Source organism: Lithobates pipiens, unplaced genomic scaffold (genome assembly GCF_037356315.1).
Source record: "Lithobates pipiens isolate NorthernLeopardFrog02 unplaced genomic scaffold, aLitPip1_a1.2 Scaffold_10, whole genome shotgun sequence".
Lineage (NCBI taxonomy): Eukaryota > Metazoa > Chordata > Amphibia > Anura > Ranidae > Lithobates > Lithobates pipiens.
In genome coordinates, this window is record NW_027507686.1 from 17,142,214 (window position 1) to 17,161,096 (window position 18,883).

Below are 18,883 nucleotides of genomic sequence, written 5' to 3' on the forward strand. Positions count from 1 at the left end.
ATTTAAACTGCGTAGAGGATTGTTTACTGTAAGTGCGGCAAGGATGTGGAATTCCCTTCCACAGGCGGTGGTCATCAATAGTTTCAAGAAACGATTAGATAAGCACCTGAACGACCGCAACATACAGGGATATACAATGTAATACTGACATATCATCACACACATAGGTATGAGATGATGGACTTGTGTCTTTTTTTTAACCTCACCTACTATGTAACATAAGAACATTCTCCATCTCCTACCCACAAAGACAGTGACCAGAGATGACACACCTGAGGACTTCTTTTCATTGTACAATGCTTTCAGAAGAGCTGGAATTTCCAGAGAATTAATTTCTGCTTCTAAAACATCAAAAGCTGAGAAGTTATCTGGCAGGAAAAAATTCCCATGATGAAGGAAATTTCCTGAATGAAAACAGGAAAATAATTATTCAGCAAAAAAAAAAAAAAAAAAAAAAGGTGTTCACTATCCAGAAACACATATATCTGCAATACAGGAAATTCATTGTAACAAAAAAAAAAAAAAAAAAAGAACCCAGCGTTTCAGAAAATATAGAACGTGTGCAATTTAAATTAGAGGCACCAGTTTCCTGTCCACATTAATTATGTTTTCCCCAAGAGCTCTCTTGCAGTAAGCGCGGGCGTTTACTGAGCGCCACAACAAAGAGATTTTACCAGCATGATTCCTTTGTGTATAGAGGTAATCTCACCACCTTTCAGTAGTGTAAAGTAAGCATGGGGTTGATTTATTAAAGGAGTAATGAATGTTCACTACTTTTAAACACTTTCCGACTGCACATTATGTGATTCTGCTAGCCGGGAAGGGAGTACGCGATCAAGCGCTGGCTATGCTGTGATTAGTCAGATCACAAGTCAATCAGCAGGTGGCAGTCAATGGATGTAGGCCGGCACCCGTCGATCGGCGAGGAGGAAGACAGGACAGAGCTCTGTCTATGTATAAAAAAATACAGAGCTCTGTCCTGTCAGCAGGGGTGTGCCGGTTTTTGTTTCCCTGCAAGGCAGCGAATAAAAACTGTCACTTCACCTCACAGTACACACAAAAACACTGCCTAAGTCCACATTTAACCCTTTGAGCTCCCTATATGTTTAATCACTTCCCAGCCAGTGCCATTAGTACAGCGACAGTGCATATTTTTAGCACTGATCTCTGTATTAGTGCCACTGGTTCCCTCCCACAAAGTGTCAGTTTTCCCGCCATACTATCGCGGTGATGCTTTATGTCACTGATCAGTGCCATTACTAGTATAAAAAAAAAATACATAAATAAAAATTCCAGTATCTATAGCAGGGATATGCAATTAGCGGACCCCCAGCTGTTGCAAAACTACAAGTCCCATCTGCCTCTGGGTGTCATGCTTGTGGCTGTCAGAGTCTTGCTAGGCCTCATGGGACTTGTAGTTTCTGCAACAGCTGGAGGTCCGCTAACTGCATATCCCTGATCTATACCATAGTTTGTAGACACCATAACTTTAGTACAAACCAATCAATATACACTGAAAGAGGTTATAAACCCTCAAGGTTTTTCACCTTAATGCATTCTATGCTTTAAGGTGAACAACCTTTTGTAGTGCAGCTCCCCCAACCCGATCGTTCCAGCCGCTGTCTTGGGTCCTCATTGGATAGATTGATAGCCACAAGAGCCATTGACTCCTGCGTCTGTCAATCAAATCCAATGATACGGGAGCTGGGGCCGAGTCCTGCTGTCTGCGTCAATGGAAGCGCACCCGCACGAGTGCCCCCATGGAAAGCGGCTCTCCGTGGGGGCACTCGAGAAGAGGAGGAGCCAGGTATATGATATTGTGTATAGCGTTTTAAAGTAACGCAGTGCTGTATCGCAGAAAATAGCCCGGCCATCAATTTTCACTTCTTTTTTGTGAATAAGCTGAAACAAAGAATATGTGCAAGGAAAAAAATGTTTTAATCACATGAATGGATGACTGAAGCCATCACAAATTTAGCTGCTTGATTTAACTAAATACATGTTCTCTTTGCAAAGAGTAGCACAGTAAAGTCTTCCTAGAACAGGAGGTATTTGCATGTCTCTTTCCATCACATATCCCAAAAATAAGAGGATTATTCTAAAACTTAACTTTGCCGATTCAGTTGGAGGGCTTCCTGATATCCTAAAGCAGGGATATGCAATTAGCGGACCTCCAGCTGTTGCAGAACTACAAGCCCCATGAGGCATAGCAAGACTCTGACAGCCACAAGCATGACACCCAGAGGCAGAGGCATGATGGGACTTGTAGTTGTGCAACAGCTGGAGGTCTGCTAATTGGATATCCCTGTTCTAAAGCAATCCATACATGATACAATTTTCTTTCCTGCAACCAAGGGTTGCAGGAAGGATAATCGCTTGATTTCCCCATCAACACCGATTTTATTTTATTTTTTTTAAAGCGGGATTCCATCCTAAAGTGGAACCTCCGCTGATCGGATCCCTCCCCCCCTCCGGTGTCACAATTGACACCTTTCAGGGGGGAGGGGGGTGGAGATACCTGTCAAAGACAGGTATTTTCACCCACTTCCGGGCATAGACTCCCACGGGAGTCTACGCCATTTCCTGCCCTGCCGCGCTGTCTGCTGGGACACACACGGGTCCCAGTGACAGCGCGGAGATTTCCTATTGCACGGCGCGGCTCGCGCAGTAGGGAACCGGGAAGTGAAGCTGATTCGCTTCACTTCCTGATTCCCTCACCTAGAATGGTGGCGGCAGCAGCCGAGGGCCGAGCGATCGATCGGCCTCGGCATCGCTGGAACCCGGGACAGGTGAGTGTCCATTTATTAAAAGTCAGCAGCTGTAGTATTTATAGCTGCTGGCTTTTAATATTTATTTTTTTGGTGGAATCCCTCTAAGTTATATTAAAGTCTTGTTTTTTTGTTGTTTAAAATATAACAATACTTACCTGCTCTATGTATTGGTTTTGCACAGAGCAGACCAGATCCTCCTCATCTTGGGTCCCTCATTTGTGCGCCCCACGACCTCTCATCCCTGCTGAGTGCCCCCACAGCAAGCAGCTTGCCTTGGGGGCACCCGAGCTGGAATGCTGCTCTGTGTGTTCATTCAGACACAGAGCCATGGCTCAGCCTCACCCCCTGCTCTCTCCTCATTGGCTCACTGACTTTGATTGACAGCAGTGGGAGCGAGCCAATGAGGAGGGAGAGTCCCCAGACAGCCGAGACTCTCGTGCAACATCGCTGGACTGAGATGGGGCTCAGGTAAGTACTGGGGGGGCTGCTGCACACAAAAGGTTTTTTATGTTAATGCATAAACGGCATTAACATGAAAAAAAAAAAAACTTCTACCTTTAGAACCACTTTAACCTATAAATGCAAGAATATTCACATAATATTCTCACCTATGAAGCGAAACTCAGGGCAACCACATTCAACCAATATAAATTTCTCAGAGAACCAAAGCAAGTTATCATCCGTTACCAGCGCAGGATACTTCTCTAAAATGTCAATTGGAAAGAAGCAATAATGAACTTCCTCTTCTGCATCAAGTAAAGGATTGAGCAAAAGTCCAAGAGGGGCTCGGTCCCAGATCCCTGAAGAAAACAAGAGTGACTTGCAACATGATCTTCAATTGCAACAAAAAAAAAAAAAGTACAATTCTAAAATAACAACCTAAAATACACCTAACAGAAGCCACATGTGAGAAGTCAAAGTGTTTGTAAACACACAAACTGAATTTATTATTAATGTCTCTTTATGTATTTCATCAGTGCTTTTGTATGAATATGTTATTCTTCTGGATTACCTGGCTGATCCTGCCAGTTCCCCACTTCCAGGATGAAAACTGACCACGCTAGCCAATTTATCCTCCCGTGGTCAGTTTGCGTCCTTTGTTATGCCATTCTGAGATAAAGGCAAGCGCACAGCCGGCCTGCATCATGCATGGTTAATGTGTGGCCACGCCCCCTACCCATCCCTTTGCTCTTGATTGACAGCAGGTTCCAGAGCCAGCCTTGCTATGAATGGGTTAAAGTTTGCTGCTGAACGGGAAAGTGGCGTCATACTGCTGTGTATGTGCTTGCTTTTTATCTCTTTAGAAATGCTAACTCTCGGCGGCATGCGTTACCTCCAGGATTAACGTACATGGCTTTCAATCTGGAGACGCCCACCCACAGGTCCGTGATCTGCTAAGGCAAAGTGATCACCTGACCAGCACATTAAAAAGGTATGAAAAAGGTAAAATAGCAATTTTTTCCATTTATAATACAATATCAATACAATTATATACAATGAAATTTAGCAAAATAGTGAACTCTGCACCACAGAAAGAAAAAACATTGTTCTATATACAGTAAGCGTAAAATAAAAACATTTATAAATTTCACTGCTGCCCCTTAAAAGTCAAAACAAATTTCCATACACCAAATTAGAATACAGATCCCAATTTGTGGAGGTGTTGTCAAATAAAAAACATCACTCAACATTAACCCCTAAAAGTTAAAAAAATAAACATAAAAAATAATAAACAAGCACCCCGTGTCATCACATGTGAACTGGCAACCAAATACAGCAAGAATTTTCCCCCTGTGATAAAGTTGAAAGGACGAAACGTGTCGGAGAAGGGTTCCATGGCAACTGGGAATGATGTCAGACGTCGATCCGGAAGCAACACACCGGATGTGGTGCGCCGTTTGCTTGGCCTATACATTGGATCTAACGCCACTGAGAGCACTATAGAACACTGAAGCAGGAGTTAATCGATGTGCTTTGTTTTATGGATACTTGTGAGTTCGATTTTATCGTTTTTAACCACTTGCCAGCTGCACTGTAGCTGAAAGACGGCTCCAGCAAGGCCATCCCAGTTCTCGGATTGTGTCTATTGGCGTCCTCCCAGAATCCCGCATGTGCATCAGGCACGCTCTGTGTACTTTGAACACAGCTGATCACAGATCGAGGTAAAGAGCCAATCACAGTGGCCCTTTACCATGTGATCAGCTGTGTCCAATCACATCCCATGTAAACAAATGCCGGTTATCGACATTTCCTTTCCTCAGCGCTGTCACTGTGTGAGGAAAGGAAAGTCGATAACTGTCAATCCTGTGACAGCACACATTTACACTGATTATCAGTGCAGCATATCATTGCCTATAAGTTCAGCCTCATCAGCGAACCTCAGTGAAGGAGAAAAATTACACAGAAACAAAGAAAAGGTTTTTTTTTTGTTTTGTTTTTTAATGTTCGACCTTTATTTCGTTTGTTTATAGCAAAAAAATAAAAAACCCCAGTGGTGATTAAATTCCACCAAAAGAAAGATCTATCCGTCTTAAAAAAAAAAAAAAAAAAAAAAAAGATAAAAACGTCATATGGGTACAGTCTTGCATGAACGCGCAATAGTCATTCACAGTGTAACAGCACTGAAAGCTGGCCTGGTCAGGAAGAGTGTGAAAGTACTCAGTAGGTAAGTGGTTAAATAAAGTATTTATACAGTTTTATGCTATGAATGTCCCTTCTTTTCCTTTAACCTAGGTCTGTGGAGTGATATAAAAAGGAGAAGAATTGGCAGCCTGAGTGGTAGGGGATTCCACGATTAGAAAAGTGCTTTATGCCGATCAGTCACAGGAGAGGCATGTGGAGTCGGTGAGTGCCTACCCAGAAGGCAGAAGGGAGTGGTGTATTCACTACAGTCACGTTTTGGTTGGAGGATTCACTGGATGGACACTGTGAAGAAATAAAATATTGTGGTCATTATTTTGTGGACAATTCTTGTTGTATTTTGTCACCAGTTTATGTGTGATTATGTCTGATTCATGGGGTGTTTGTTTTTTCCTTTTTTATATGTTTGTTTTTCTAACTTTTAGTGGTTAATGTTGGGTGATTTTATTATCTATGATTACATTATATACATTACATTATATTTAAACTATCCTGAATAGATAACTTGCATTCACAACTACTTTAAATCATTACCTGGAGACAAGGACATTTTTAGTGCCCACTCAGATAGCTTGTTGCTACATTTTTGGGTTTTCCAGTAGTTCATGGGTGCTTCCTCAATGGTTGGAATGTCTGGCAATGTTTGTTTATGCAGGTGAGGATTTTCTTCTTTTCCCACCTTCAGCTTGTCTATGGCCTGTTAATGATGAACAAATGGTGGTTATATTCATAAACGCAGGGACATGCAATTAGCGGGCCTCCATCTGTTGCAATACTACAAGTCCCATCATCCCTCTGCCTCTGGGTGTCATGCTTGTGGCTGTCAGAGTCTTGCTATGCCTCATGGGACTTGTAGTTCTGTACAGTTGGAGGTCCGCTAATTGCATAATCCTGCTGACTACAGAGATTAGAGACAAGTCTAAAGATGGCCATAGAGGGATGTAATCTCGACTGGTTCAGTGGGGACTGGCAGAGATTTGATCCATCTATGGGCAAGCTCATTGTACCCAAGTCGATTGATCGACTTGGGTACAACTAGCATGTCAGTTTATTAGCATGTGATTATTGCCAGAGACTATAGCCGCTAGCAGTAATCATTGTGCTCTCATGGCAGGGACAGCTCCCAGAGCACCCCTCCTCTGCTGGGAGAACACAATAGCTACTCGGGAGGGATTCTCACCTGCCAGGTATTGTATTTATGTGCAACAAAGTCCAGTCCAATGAGAGCAACAAAGGTCCAAACAGTCCTACCATCAATATTTACTCAGAAGACAATGCACAACAGCAGTTGCATTTTGTGGAGTCAAAGAACTCCTTTTTCAGGGCTTGAGTTTAAAGCCGTAGTAAACCATTTTTTTTTGCAACCTGCAAAGCAATGTCATAATGTGCTAGTAAGCATACTAGCACATTATGTGAAACCCTAGAATGAAGCCCTCCAGCAACGCTCTGTCACGGCTGAAGGCGCTTCCATCTTCACCTGGTCTTCACCGGGTTCGCGGACACTGGCTGTGCACGTGGCTGAAACCACAATGACGTCAGTCCCGCACGCGCATGCGGGAGCTGCTTTTTACGGCACAGGCCTCTGAAAGAAACGGCCCGGGTGGCTATTCCTTCAGAGCGCACGCGCCGGTGATGTCACTGGCTGCATGTACAGTATCTCCTAAACCGTGCAGATTTAGGAGAAATTTACATTACCTCTAGGTAAGTCTTATTAAGGCTTACCTATAGGTAAAAATTACGCATGGGAGTTTACTCCCACTTTAATGGAGAGATCGGAGGACTCTAAGCCCCTGTACATACAGTCTGAGATTCTGCCAACCAAATCCGTGTGTCCGAAACTGTTGCATACACACGGTCGGACTAAGATGGGACTAGATTCAGGCTAGTAGCCAATAGCTTTGATGTAGGAATTTGATCTGAGCATGCGTGGCACTTGGTCCGATCAAAATTCTCTACACATGATCGGAGTATGTCCGATCGAACCAGTTGGTGGGAAAATATTTCCAACATGTTGGAAAATTGGGTCGGACGGAGATTCGGACGGAATCAGTCCGATGCATACCACACACAGTCGGATTATCTGACGACACGGTCCGATAAGACGCATTCCGACGGATTCTCCGACCGTGTGTACGCGGCTTAATGTGGCACAATCACCAATATTTAATTGTCTGCTTCATAAAAAAAGTTAGATGTGACAAAGATCAGTGGATCAATATATCAGAAAAGAAGGCGTGTCTAAAATGTTTGATGAACGGTCTGATATCTCAACAGTAACATGGGCTAGGTGCACGCGCATGGCTATCCAGAGACACATCGAGAAACACCACCTAGCATGGAGTACACGACAACATCAGGCAGGCAGTGGAATGTAGTCAGTGTGAGAGGTAGGGTCACAGTGCAATGGAGCAACGAGTGAACATCAAGTTCTGCTACAAACTGGGGACACCGGTGTTAGAGACGCATAAAATGTTGGTGCAAGCGTACAGGACATTAGCCGTGAGCTGGAAATGTGTTCAAACGCTTTCGCAATGGGAAGGAAACAACTGAGGATGAGCCACATTGGGGTTGATCATCAACAAGCAGAACCCCAGTCACCTGAGCTAGTGCGCCAAATGGTGGCACGAGACTGACTCTACAGTGGATGGCGGAGGAATTGGGCATTAGCAAGGACACTGTGCACACCATTGAAGATTTGGGTAAGCGGAAGATCTGTTCCTGGTTTATGCCGCACAAGCTGACAAACAGAAAGCAAGAACGGATGGAAACCTCTGGAGATTTCATTGCAATGTGACCAGATCCATCCTTTCTGCCAACCATTGTCAAAGGGGGTGAGACGTGGTGCTACCAGTTCCATCTGGAATCCAAGCAGCAATTGATGGAGTGGCATTCACCACCGTCCCTAAAACCCAAAAATAGCCGCCTGCAAAAGTCCAAGGTAAAGACAATGTTGATCGCCATCTACAATGATGGTATCATCCAAGAATGTGTGACAGCGGTTCTGCAAACGATTCATAAAGAAGCCTTTGCTGACAGTTTCCAGAAGCTTTATGAACGTTGCCAAACGTGTGTTGTGAAGGATGGCAATTATTTTTAAGGCCAATAAGGGTAATTTGTTTGCATCTTCTGTTTTGTTTGTTTTCTGATAACATTCACTAAACTTTTTAGACACACCTCACATTAAGATTCACTGATCTATGTCGCATCTGATTTTTTAAACCTCGAGTGCCACTTTAGAGTCCTCCGATTTCTCCAAACTTGAGCCCTGAATAAGGGGAATATCCTTGGCTATTGCAATTTTCAGACAGCAGCAGCTCTTTGATGACCAATGTGCTCAGTGGGCATAAGAACGCATCTGCTACTATTACCAGTAAAGTGTAACTCTAGTCAACATTTAGGATTGAGGCCCGGTTCACACTGGTGCGACATACGCTCCGACTTTGGGAGCACAGGTCGAATGACGTGTATAAATCAATGGTTCCCTATGAGAGCCGCCTTAACTGGTCAGACTTGGGCACAATTTCAAGCCACTGATTTAAATGTAAGTCGCATCCAAGTCGGATCTTCATCTTAACTGATCCGACTTGTGGCACGCGACTTGTGCTCGGAAAGATCTTGAAGGGGGAACCCGTCAAAATAAAAAATAAAAAAATGCCATGGAGCACCCAACCCCCATAAATATATACCAGACCTTTATCTGAGCACGCAGCCCAGCAGGTAAGGGGCAGGGGGAGCGAGAGAGCACCCCCCCCCCCCCGGATCATACCAGACCACATGCCCTCAACATGGGGGGGTGCTTTGGCGGGGGGCGCACCCTCCCCAAAAGCACCTTGTCCCCATGTCCCAACAACCCTGGATGGTGGTTGAGGGGGTATGTGGGCAGGGGGCTTATTATACCCCAATTTATTCATCCATAAAAGTGTAAAAAATAGATAAAAACAGTATACTATTACTTAAAAAAAAAAAAAAAGTTATTTATTATAAATGAAGAATGACTCCCGTCGTAGCTCCAAATTGTCTTCTTTCTCTGGTGATGTCTCCTCCCTCCACTGATGTCCTCTTCCTCCGGTGATGCAGTTTCCCTCCAGGGATGACTTCTTCCTCTGGTTCTTCTCCCTCCGCTGATTTCTTCTTCCTCTGGTGATGTAGTTTCCCTCCAGGGATGACTTCTTCCTCCGGTTCTTTCTACGGTGATGTCTTCTCCCTCCAGGGATGACTTCTTCCTCTGGTTCTTCTCCCTCCGCTGATTTCTTCTTCCTCCGGTGATGTCGTTTCCCTCCAGGGATGACTTCTTCCTCTGGTTCTTCTCCCTCCGCTGATTTCTTCTTCCTCCGGTGATGTCGTTTCCCTCCAGGGATGACTTCTTCCTCTGGTTCTTCCTCCGGTGATGTCTTCTCCCTCCAGGGATGACTTCTTCCTCTGGTTCTTCTCCCTCCACTGATTTCTTCTTCCTCTGGTGATGTAGTTTCCCTCCAGGGATAACTTCTTCCTCTGGTTCTTTCTCTGGTGATGTCTTCTCCCTCCAGGGATAACTTCTTCCTCTAGTACTTCTCCCTCAGCTGATGTCCTCTTCCTCCGGTGATGTAGTTTCCCTCCAGGGATGACTTCTTCCTCTGGTTCTTCTCCCTCCGCCGATTTCTTCTTCCTCTGGTGATGTCGTTTCCCTCCAGGGATGACTTCTTCCTCTGGTTCTTCCTCCGGTGATGTCTTCTCCCTCCAGGGATGACTTCTTGCTCTGGTACTTCTTCCTCAGCTGATGTCCTCTTCCTCCAGTGATGTAGTTTCCCTCCAGGGATGACTTCTTCCTCTGGTTCTTCTCCCTCCGCTGATTTCTTCTTCCTCTGGTTCTTCTGCCTCCGCTGATGTCTGCTCCTGACATTAGCTTCCGCTGTTGTGTTAGCTCCGGTGTCTGCCATTTCTTATATAGGCATGGGGGTGTTGCCATCCAGTGATGTCACCCGGAGACCCCACCCCCCTTGTGACATCACCACCCCATCATGCCCAGGGCGTGATGTCGGAGCAATGTAAAGCTGGCCTTAGAGTAGGAAAGGGTTGGGATCTCTGTCAGTTTTTACTGCTGTGTCCACATCCTGGAGACTTTCCTGCACTTCTCATCCCCAGAGACAGACAGAGGAAGCAAGAACACAGACAGCAATAAAAGCCGGGCAGAGATTCTAACCATTTTGGACTCTATCCAAAACTAGAAAAAAATGTTCTGACTGAAATTACTGAACAAGGCTAAAGTCAACATATATACAGGAACAACTGCAGAACAAGTACTCAATAAATACCTCAATAACTGGTGGGAGATTGAGCCCTCTAGCTTGTTCATGCAACAGATCCAGCTCTGATAAGCTGGATATTGGGAGCTGCGAAGTGAGCAGGAACTGATGAATATGTCTGAACACAAAGCCATCCCGGTCTAGGAATATCCTTGATCTATCAGACTCCGTTAACAAGCAGGCCTCCCGATATAGTAAAGATTCTGGGAAAGGAGCGAGTTTAATCTTTGGTATGGGGAAGATCCACGCACCAACATTAATGTGGAAGAGATCCTTGCAGTCATCTGCTGGGCTCGCCTTTACCTGTATGACACAAAACAATAACAGCAATTTACTTTATAGTAATGATAAAGGCAGTTTTTTTTTTTTTTGTTTTTTAACCGGTTCCCGACCAGCGCACGCCGATGTACGTCGACAGAATGGCACGGGCAGGCATATTGGCGTACAGGTACATCCAATCTTCAATGCCGCCCTGACGGCGCGCTCGCGTGCCGGTCTGGACCCCCGTGAGTCCGGTCGCGGGTCCCGCGGACTCGATCGCCGCGGGTATACCCGCAATCGTCTCACAGGACGGCTGAATGGAGAAATGCCGTTGTAAACAGCATTTCTCCATTCTGCCTAGCAACTAGTGACGCTGATCTCTGCTCCATGTGATTGGAGCAGAGATTAGTGTTCACTAAATGAAACCCCAACCCCCCACAGTTAGTAACACACCCCTAGGAACACTAAAACCCCTACACTGCCACCCACTGGCTAACCCCTTCACTGCCAGTGTCATTTACACAGGAATCACTGCATTTATATAGCAGTGATTGCTGTATAACTGACAATGGCCCCAAAAATGTGTCAAAAATGTCCGATGTGTCCGCCATAATGTCGCAGTCACAATAAAAATCGCTGATCGCCGCCATTACTAGTAAAAAAAAATAAAAAAATTCATAAAAATGCTATAAAACTATCCCTATTTTTAAACGCTATAACTTTTGCGCAAACCAATCAATAATCGCTTATTGCGATTTTTACCAAAAATATGTCGAAGAATATGTATCAGCCTAAACTGAGGGAAAAAATGATTTTTTTTATATATTTTTGGGGGATATTTATTATAACAAAAAGTTAAAAATAATGCGTTTTTTTCAAAATTGTCGCTCTATTTTTGTTTATAGCGCAAAAAATAAAAACCGCAGGGGGGATCAAATACCACCAAAAGAAAGCTCTATTTGTGGGAAAAAAGGTCATCAATTTTGTTTGGGAGCCACGTCGCACGACCGCGCAATTGTCAGTTAAAGCGACGCAGTGCCGAATCACAAAAAGTGGTCTGGTCTTTGACCAGCAAAATGGTCCGGTCTGTAAGTGGTTAAATAAACAAACATGTCATACTTTTCACTTTGGTTTTTGCATTAAAGCATAACTCCACTTTTGTTGAGAAAAAACATTCCCCCCCCCCCCCCCCCCCCCGGTTGATCTACTTACATTGCAAGGATTAGAACAACCTTTCTTGCAGATTCCTACCTTTTATTATTCTGAAGAAACACGTGTGTGTTTTTCTGTGCCTCTGTACTGAGTGGTTCTAATGGGAGTGGTTTCATAATTAACTGTCAGCTGGGCAGCTGCAGAGCATTAATGAGGAAAGCTGCTGGGCCTGCATCCCTTTAGACATGTCCCTATTGAAAATATCTCTCCAAAAATGACATTTTTGTTGCAAGGGATGCCTGAAATCTGACTTGTATCTTAGTGCAGACTTCTGGGAAAATTGGTGAGCCAATCACACAAGCAGGAAATTATGTTTCTGGGGAGTGGTCAGTACACATTTTTTATTAGTAGTATTCTCAGAAAATTACAGCAGCTGCAGATTGCAAAGGAAAGGTAATTTTTAATAACATTCAATTACAATATGATTAGTGTCGCATTTATATGTGCTATATTTTTTTTTTTCTTTATTTACAATTCCCCCCCCCCCCCCCCCCCCCAAAAAGTGGAGTTACCCTTTAAATGATTCATCGCACTAGGTAGCATGTCCTTTGTTTTTTCTCTTTTGCTCATGTTATGTTTCTGCCACCCTGTGGATGAAGTGTGAGCTGCAGCTGTCCCTGGATCCACTTGCAGCACTATCGCTGTACCTGTTATGTCTTTTTACTTTAAGTGGTTGCACCGGGATGATGCAACTGCAGGCATCACCCTGGTACCGTTTTTTGAGAGCCGGCGGTCGCTCTCTTGTAATAGCAATCGAAGCAGCTTACTAGCCACTTGATTGCTATTACAAGCAGCAGATGGGGACCCAAGCTACCAGTCAGCACCCAAATAAAGCCAGGATTGAGTTTGATCTGGTCTCCGATATGGTAACCTGGGAGCGATGACATAATTTCGCGCTTACCCGAATGTCAGCGGCGCCATTTTCAAAAAATCAAAAGTATTCAAAAACACTGATCTTGGTGTTTTGAATCCTTTAAAGTGCAGAGAAGGGATTTGGGGTCAAGTGCATATCTACTATCTTATAGGTGAAGCACAAAGAGGCTATTTCTTTGTAGCAATAGGTCTGTAGAGGAGGTGGTGGATGGAAGAGTGAAGGGTTGAGGAGGAGGTAGGTAGAGGAATGAAGGAAAAGGAGGGTGGAGTGAGGGAGGAAAAGGGTGGGTAGAGGAGTGAAGGAGGAGGAGGAGTTGGGTGGAGGAGTCAAGGCTGGGTGGAGGAGTGAAGAAGGAGGAGGAGGTTGGTGGAGGAGAAAAGAAAGAGGCATTGGTGGTTAGAGGAATGAAGGAGGAGGTGTGTGAAGGCAAAAAAAAAAAAAAAAAAAGAAGGAGTTGGGTGGAGGAGTGAAGGACAAGGAGCTCGGTGGAGGAAAAGCTGAGTGGAGGAGTGAAGAAGGAAGAGTTGAGTGAGGAGTGAATAAAAAGGAGGAGGTGGGTGGAGGAGTGAAGGAGGAAGAGGTGGGTGGAGGAGTGAAGAAGGCGTTGAGTAAGGAGTGAAGGAAGAAGAGGTGGGCGGAGGAGTGAAGGAAGAAGAGGTGGGCGGAGGAGTGAAGGAAGAAGAGGTGGGCGGAGGAGTGAAGGAAGAAGAGGTGGGCGGAGGAGTGAAGGAAGAAGAGGTGGGCGGAGGAGTGAAGGAAGAAGAGGTGGGCGGAGGAGTAAAGGAAGAAGAGGTGGGCGGAGGAGTAAAGGAAGAAGAGGTGGGCGGAGGAGTAAAGGAAGAAGAGGTGGGCGGAGGAGTAAAGGAAGAAGAGGTGGGCGGAGGAGTAAAGGAAGAAGAGGTGGGCGGAGGAGTAAAGGAAGAAGAGGTGGGCGGAGGAGTAAAAGAAGAAGAGGTGGGCGGAGGAGTAAAAGAAGAAGAGGTGGGCGGAGGAGTAAAAGAAGAAGAGGTGGGTGGAGGAGTAAAGAAGAAGGAAGAGTTGGGTGAGGAGTGAAGGAGGAGTTGGGTGAGGAGTGAAGGAGGAGTTGGGTGAGGAGTGAAGGAAGAAGAGCTGTGTGAGGAGTGAAGAAGGAAGTGTTGGTAGAGGAGTGAAGAAGGAAGAGGTGGGTGAGGAGTGAAGGAAGAAGAGGTGGGTGAGGAGTGAAGGAAGAAGAGGTGGGTGAGGAGTGAAGGAAGAAGAGGTGGGTGAGGAATGAAGAAGGAAGAGTTTGGTGAGGATTGAAGGAGGAAGTGGGTGAGGAGTGAAGGAGGAGGAGGTGGGTGAGGAGTGAAGGAGGAGGAGGTGGGTGAGGAGTGAAGGAGGAGGTGGGTGAGGAGTGAAGGAGGAGGAGGTGGGTGAGGAGTGAAGGAGGAGGAGGTGGGTGAGGAAATTAGAAGGAAGAGTTAGGTGAGGAGTGAAGGAGGAGTTGGATGAGGAGTGAAGGAGGAGTTGGATGAGGAGTGAAGGAGGAGTTGGATGAGGAGTGAAGGAGGAGTTGGGTGAGGAGTGAAGGAGGAGTTGGGTGAGGAGTGAAGGAGGAGAAGGTGGGTGAGGAGTGAAGAAGGAAGAGTTGGGGAGTGGTCAGTACACATTTTTTATTAGTAGTATTCTCAGAAAATTACAGCAGCTGCAGATTGCAAAGGAAAGGTAATTTTTAATAACATTCAATTACAATATGATTAGTGTCGCATTTATATGTGCTATATTTTTTTTTTTCTTTATTTACAATTCCCCCCCCCCCCCCCCCCAAAAAGTGGAGTTACCCTTTAAATGATTCATCGCACTAGGTAGCATGTCCTTTGTTTTTTCTCTTTTGCTCATGTTATGTTTCTGCCACCCTGTGGATGAAGTGTGAGCTGCAGCTGTCCCTGGATCCACTTGCAGCACTATCGCTGTACCTGTTATGTCTTTTTACTTTAAGTGGTTGCACCGGGATGATGCAACTGCAGGCATCACCCTGGTACCGTTTTTTGAGAGCCGGCGGTCGCTCTCTTGTAATAGCAATCGAAGCAGCTTACTAGCCACTTGATTGCTATTACAAGCAGCAGATGGGGACCCAAGCTACCAGTCAGCACCCAAATAAAGCCAGGATTGAGTTTGATCTGGTCTCCGATATGGTAACCTGGGAGCGATGACATAATTTTGCGGTTACCCGAATGTCAGCGGCGCCATTTTCAAAAAATCAAAAGTATTCAAAAACACTGATCTTGGTGTTTTGAATCCTTTAAAGTGCAGAGAAGGGATTTGGGGTCAAGTGCATATCTACTATCTTATAGGTGAAGCACAAAGAGGCTATTTCTTTGTAGCAATAGGTCTGTAGAGGAGGTGGTGGATGGAAGAGTGAAGGGTTGAGGAGGAGGTAGGTAGAGGAATGAAGGAAAAGGAGGGTGGAGTGAGGGAGGAAAAGGGTGGGTAGAGGAGTGAAGGAGGAGGAGGAGTTGGGTGGAGGAGTCAAGGCTGGGTGGAGGAGTGAAGAAGGAGGAGGAGGTTGGTGGAGGAGAAAAGAAAGAGGCATTGGTGGTTAGAGGAATGAAGGAGGAGGTGTGTGAAGGCAAAAAAAAAAAAAAAAAAAAAGGAGTTGGGTGGAGGAGTGAAGGACAAGGAGCTCGGTGGAGGAGTGAAGGAGGAGGAAAAGCTGAGTGGAGGAGTGAAGAAGGAAGAGTTGAGTGAGGAGTGAATAAAAAGGAGGAGGTGGGTGGAGGAGTGAAGGAGGAAGAGGTGGGTGGAGGAGTGAAGAAGGCGTTGAGTAAGGAGTGAAGGAAGAAGAGGTGGGCGGAGGAGTGAAGGAAGAAGAGGTGGGCGGAGGAGTGAAGGAAGAAGAGGTGGGCGGAGGAGTGAAGGAAGAAGAGGTGGGCGGAGGAGTGAAGGAAGAAGAGGTGGGCGGAGGAGTAAAGGAAGAAGAGGTGGGCGGAGGAGTAAAGGAAGAAGAGGTGGGCGGAGGAGTAAAGGAAGAAGAGGTGGGCGGAGGAGTAAAGGAAGAAGAGGTGGGCGGAGGAGTAAAGGAAGAAGAGGTGGGCGGAGGAGTAAAGGAAGAAGAGGTGGGCGGAGGAGTAAAGGAAGAAGAGGTGGGCGGAGGAGTAAAAGAAGAAGAGGTGGGTGGAGGAGTAAAAGAAGAAGAGGTGGGTGGAGGAGTAAAGAAGAAGGAAGAGTTGGGTGAGGAGTGAAGGAGGAGTTGGGTGAGGAGTGAAGGAGGAGTTGGGTGAGGAGTGAAGGAGGAGTTGGGTGAGGAGTGAAGGAAGAAGAGCTGTGTGAGGAGTGAAGAAGGAAGTGTTGGTAGAGGAGTGAAGAAGGAAGAGGTGGGTGAGGAGTGAAGGAAGAAGAGGTGGGTGAGGAGTGAAGGAAGAAGAGGTGGGTGAGGAGTGAAGGAAGAAGAAGAGGTGGGTGAGGAATGAAGAAGGAAGAGTTTGGTGAGGATTGAAGGAGGAAGTGGGTGAGGAGTGAAGGAGGAGGAGGTGGGTGAGGAGTGAAGGAGGAGGAGGTGGGTGAGGAGTGAAGGAGGAGGAGGTGGGTGAGGAGTGAAGGAGGAGGAGGTGGGTGAGGAGTGAAGGAGGAGGAGGTGGGTGAGGAGTGAAGGAGGAGGAGGTGGGTGAGGAAATTAGAAGGAAGAGTTAGGTGAGGAGTGAAGGAGGAGTTGGATGAGGAGTGAAGGAGGAGTTGGATGAGGAGTGAAGGAGGAGTTGGATGAGGAGTGAAGGAGGAGTTGGATGAGGAGTGAAGGAGGAGTTGGATGAGGAGTGAAGGAGGAGTTGGGTGAGGAGTGAAGGAGGAGAAGGTGGGTGAGGAGTGAAGAAGGAAGAGTTGGGTGAGGAGTGAAGGAGGAGGAGTGAAGAGTGATAAGTTGGTGTCAGTGATGGATGGGAAGTGAGGCGGCGGTAGAAAAATGAGGAGTTAAGTGGCAGGAGAATGATGAGGGGGAGTGGGAATGGAACGGTGAGGAGGAGCTCGGTCGGTGTCGGTGTGAGGAGCTCGGTCGGTGTCGGTGTGAGGAGCTCGGTCGGTGTCGGTGTGAGGAGCTCGGTCGGTGTCGGTGTGAGGAGCTCGGTCGGTGTGAGGAGCTCGGTCGGTGTCGGTGTGAGGAGCTCGGTCGGTGTCGGTGTGAGGAGCTCGGTCGGTGTCGGTGTGAGGAGCTCGGTCGGTGTCGGTATGAGGAGTGATGGGGAAAGGACCGGTGAGGAGCAGCTTGGTCGGTGTGAGGAGCTCGGGCGGTGTTGGTGTGAGAAGGTTGGTCAGTGAGGAGTGGTGGGGAATGGACCGGTGAGGAGCTCGGTGTGAGGAGGTTGGTTGGTGGCGGTGAGGAGTGGCAGGGAATGGACCGGTGAGGAGCTCGGTGTGAGGAGGTTGGTTGGTGGCGGTGAGGAGTGGCGGGGAATGGACCGGTGAGGAGCTCGGTGTGAGGAGGTTGGTTGGTGGCGGTGAGGGGTGGCGGGGAATGGACCAGTGAGAAGGAGCTTGGTGTTGGTGTGAGGTTGGTTGGTGAGGAGTGGCGGGGAACGGACAGGTGAGGAGGATCTCGGTGTCGGTGAGGAGCTCAATGTGAGAAGCTTGGTCGGTAAGGAGTGGCGAGGAATGGACAGGTAAGGAGGAGCTCGTCGGTGATGTGTGGAGGAGCTCGGTGTCGGTGTAAGGAGGTTGGTCGGTGAGGAGCTCGGTGCGAGAAGCTCAGTCGGTGAGGAGTGACGGGGAATGGACAGGTGAGGAGCTCGGTCGGTGTGAGGAGGAGCTCGTTGTGAGAAGGTTGGTCGGTGTGAGGTGTAGCTCGGGTGTGTGATAAGCGGTGGCTCCGCCCTCCTCCTCCTCACTGCTCTCTGTCACCTGAGCGGCGGACATGACAGAACCTTCTCCGTCCTCCGCCGAGAACTTCACTTCCCGCCTCAATTCATCTCCCCGCCCCTTTCCTGGTAGCAGCGCCATATCTCTCAGGGCAGCGCCCTATAGCAAACCACGTTCAGTTGTCGCTTCCTCTATTGGCTGCTGGCGCAGGGAAAGCCCCGCCCCTCAGGTACTTTGTTTGTATCCAAGTGCTGTGTACCGCTCTCCCCCGGAACCTTTCCCTTCTCGCTTTTGTTTCTCGCCGTTGCTGTGGGGAGTGCTGATGAGGTTGCACCCATTACAAATGTTCAGCTCTTCCTGGCAATTAAAGTAAAACGACTGAAAACTAAAAACAACACTTTCTCCGTCTTGGAAAGTTTTAAAACTCCTGTAAGGTTTTTATCCCATTGGGGAGATTTCCCTTCACTTCCTGTCCAATAGCCAAAACAGGAAGTTAGAGGAAATCCCTCCGAAGTGAGGAACCCCCTGGCTGTCACCATATTGTCCCCGAAGGAAGGTTTCCCTTCTCTTCCTGTTTTGGTGACAACCCAAAATTTGGGATTTTCTTTTACTTTAATTTTCAATGATGGTAAACAGGACGAATAGGGGAGAATCTCCCAAACAGGCACGGACAGCAATAAAAAACTGTCAGGGGTTCTAATACATCAAAAACAAATAGAGTCCGGCCCTCCCTATAGATGGATGGGGGGGGCGGGGTCTGCTTGTCTATATAGTGGGTCAGAACTTTTCCTTTCTGGGGATCATCATGGAGGAAAACTCCGCCCACACCCCAAAATCACAAAATCCTCTCATTTCTGCACCCAACTGAACAAATGGGGGATGGAGAAAAAAATGTTTTTTGTAATATTTCCTGCAGATTACTTCATGGTGCCCCAAAGTAAAGGGGTCCCCCACTGCCTCTGGGCCCCCTTTAATTGTCACAATATACAGGATTGGCTGATTAGTCTTAGGGCTCCTGAACATGTGTGCCGCCC

The 18,883-nt window shown here is 46.7% G+C and overlaps 1 protein-coding gene across 1 annotated transcript in view; it reads right to left on the reverse strand.

The window, feature by feature from the left end:
• Positions 1-18,043, reverse strand: part of KCTD19 (potassium channel tetramerization domain containing 19) — a 47,298-nt gene extending 29,255 nt beyond the window's left edge. Inside the window, exons 1-5 of the mRNA XM_077463333.1 lie at positions 17,892-18,043; positions 10,703-10,996; positions 5,946-6,108; positions 3,380-3,571; positions 273-404 (exon numbers count right to left, since the gene is read on the reverse strand). Of these exons, the coding sequence (XP_077319459.1) occupies positions 273-404; positions 3,380-3,571; positions 5,946-6,108; positions 10,703-10,996; positions 17,892-17,990 (880 nt within the window). The 5' untranslated portion in view covers positions 17,991-18,043. The remainder of the gene's footprint in view (positions 1-272; positions 405-3,379; positions 3,572-5,945; positions 6,109-10,702; positions 10,997-17,891) is intronic.
• Between the last annotated feature and the right edge of the window lie 840 nt (positions 18,044-18,883).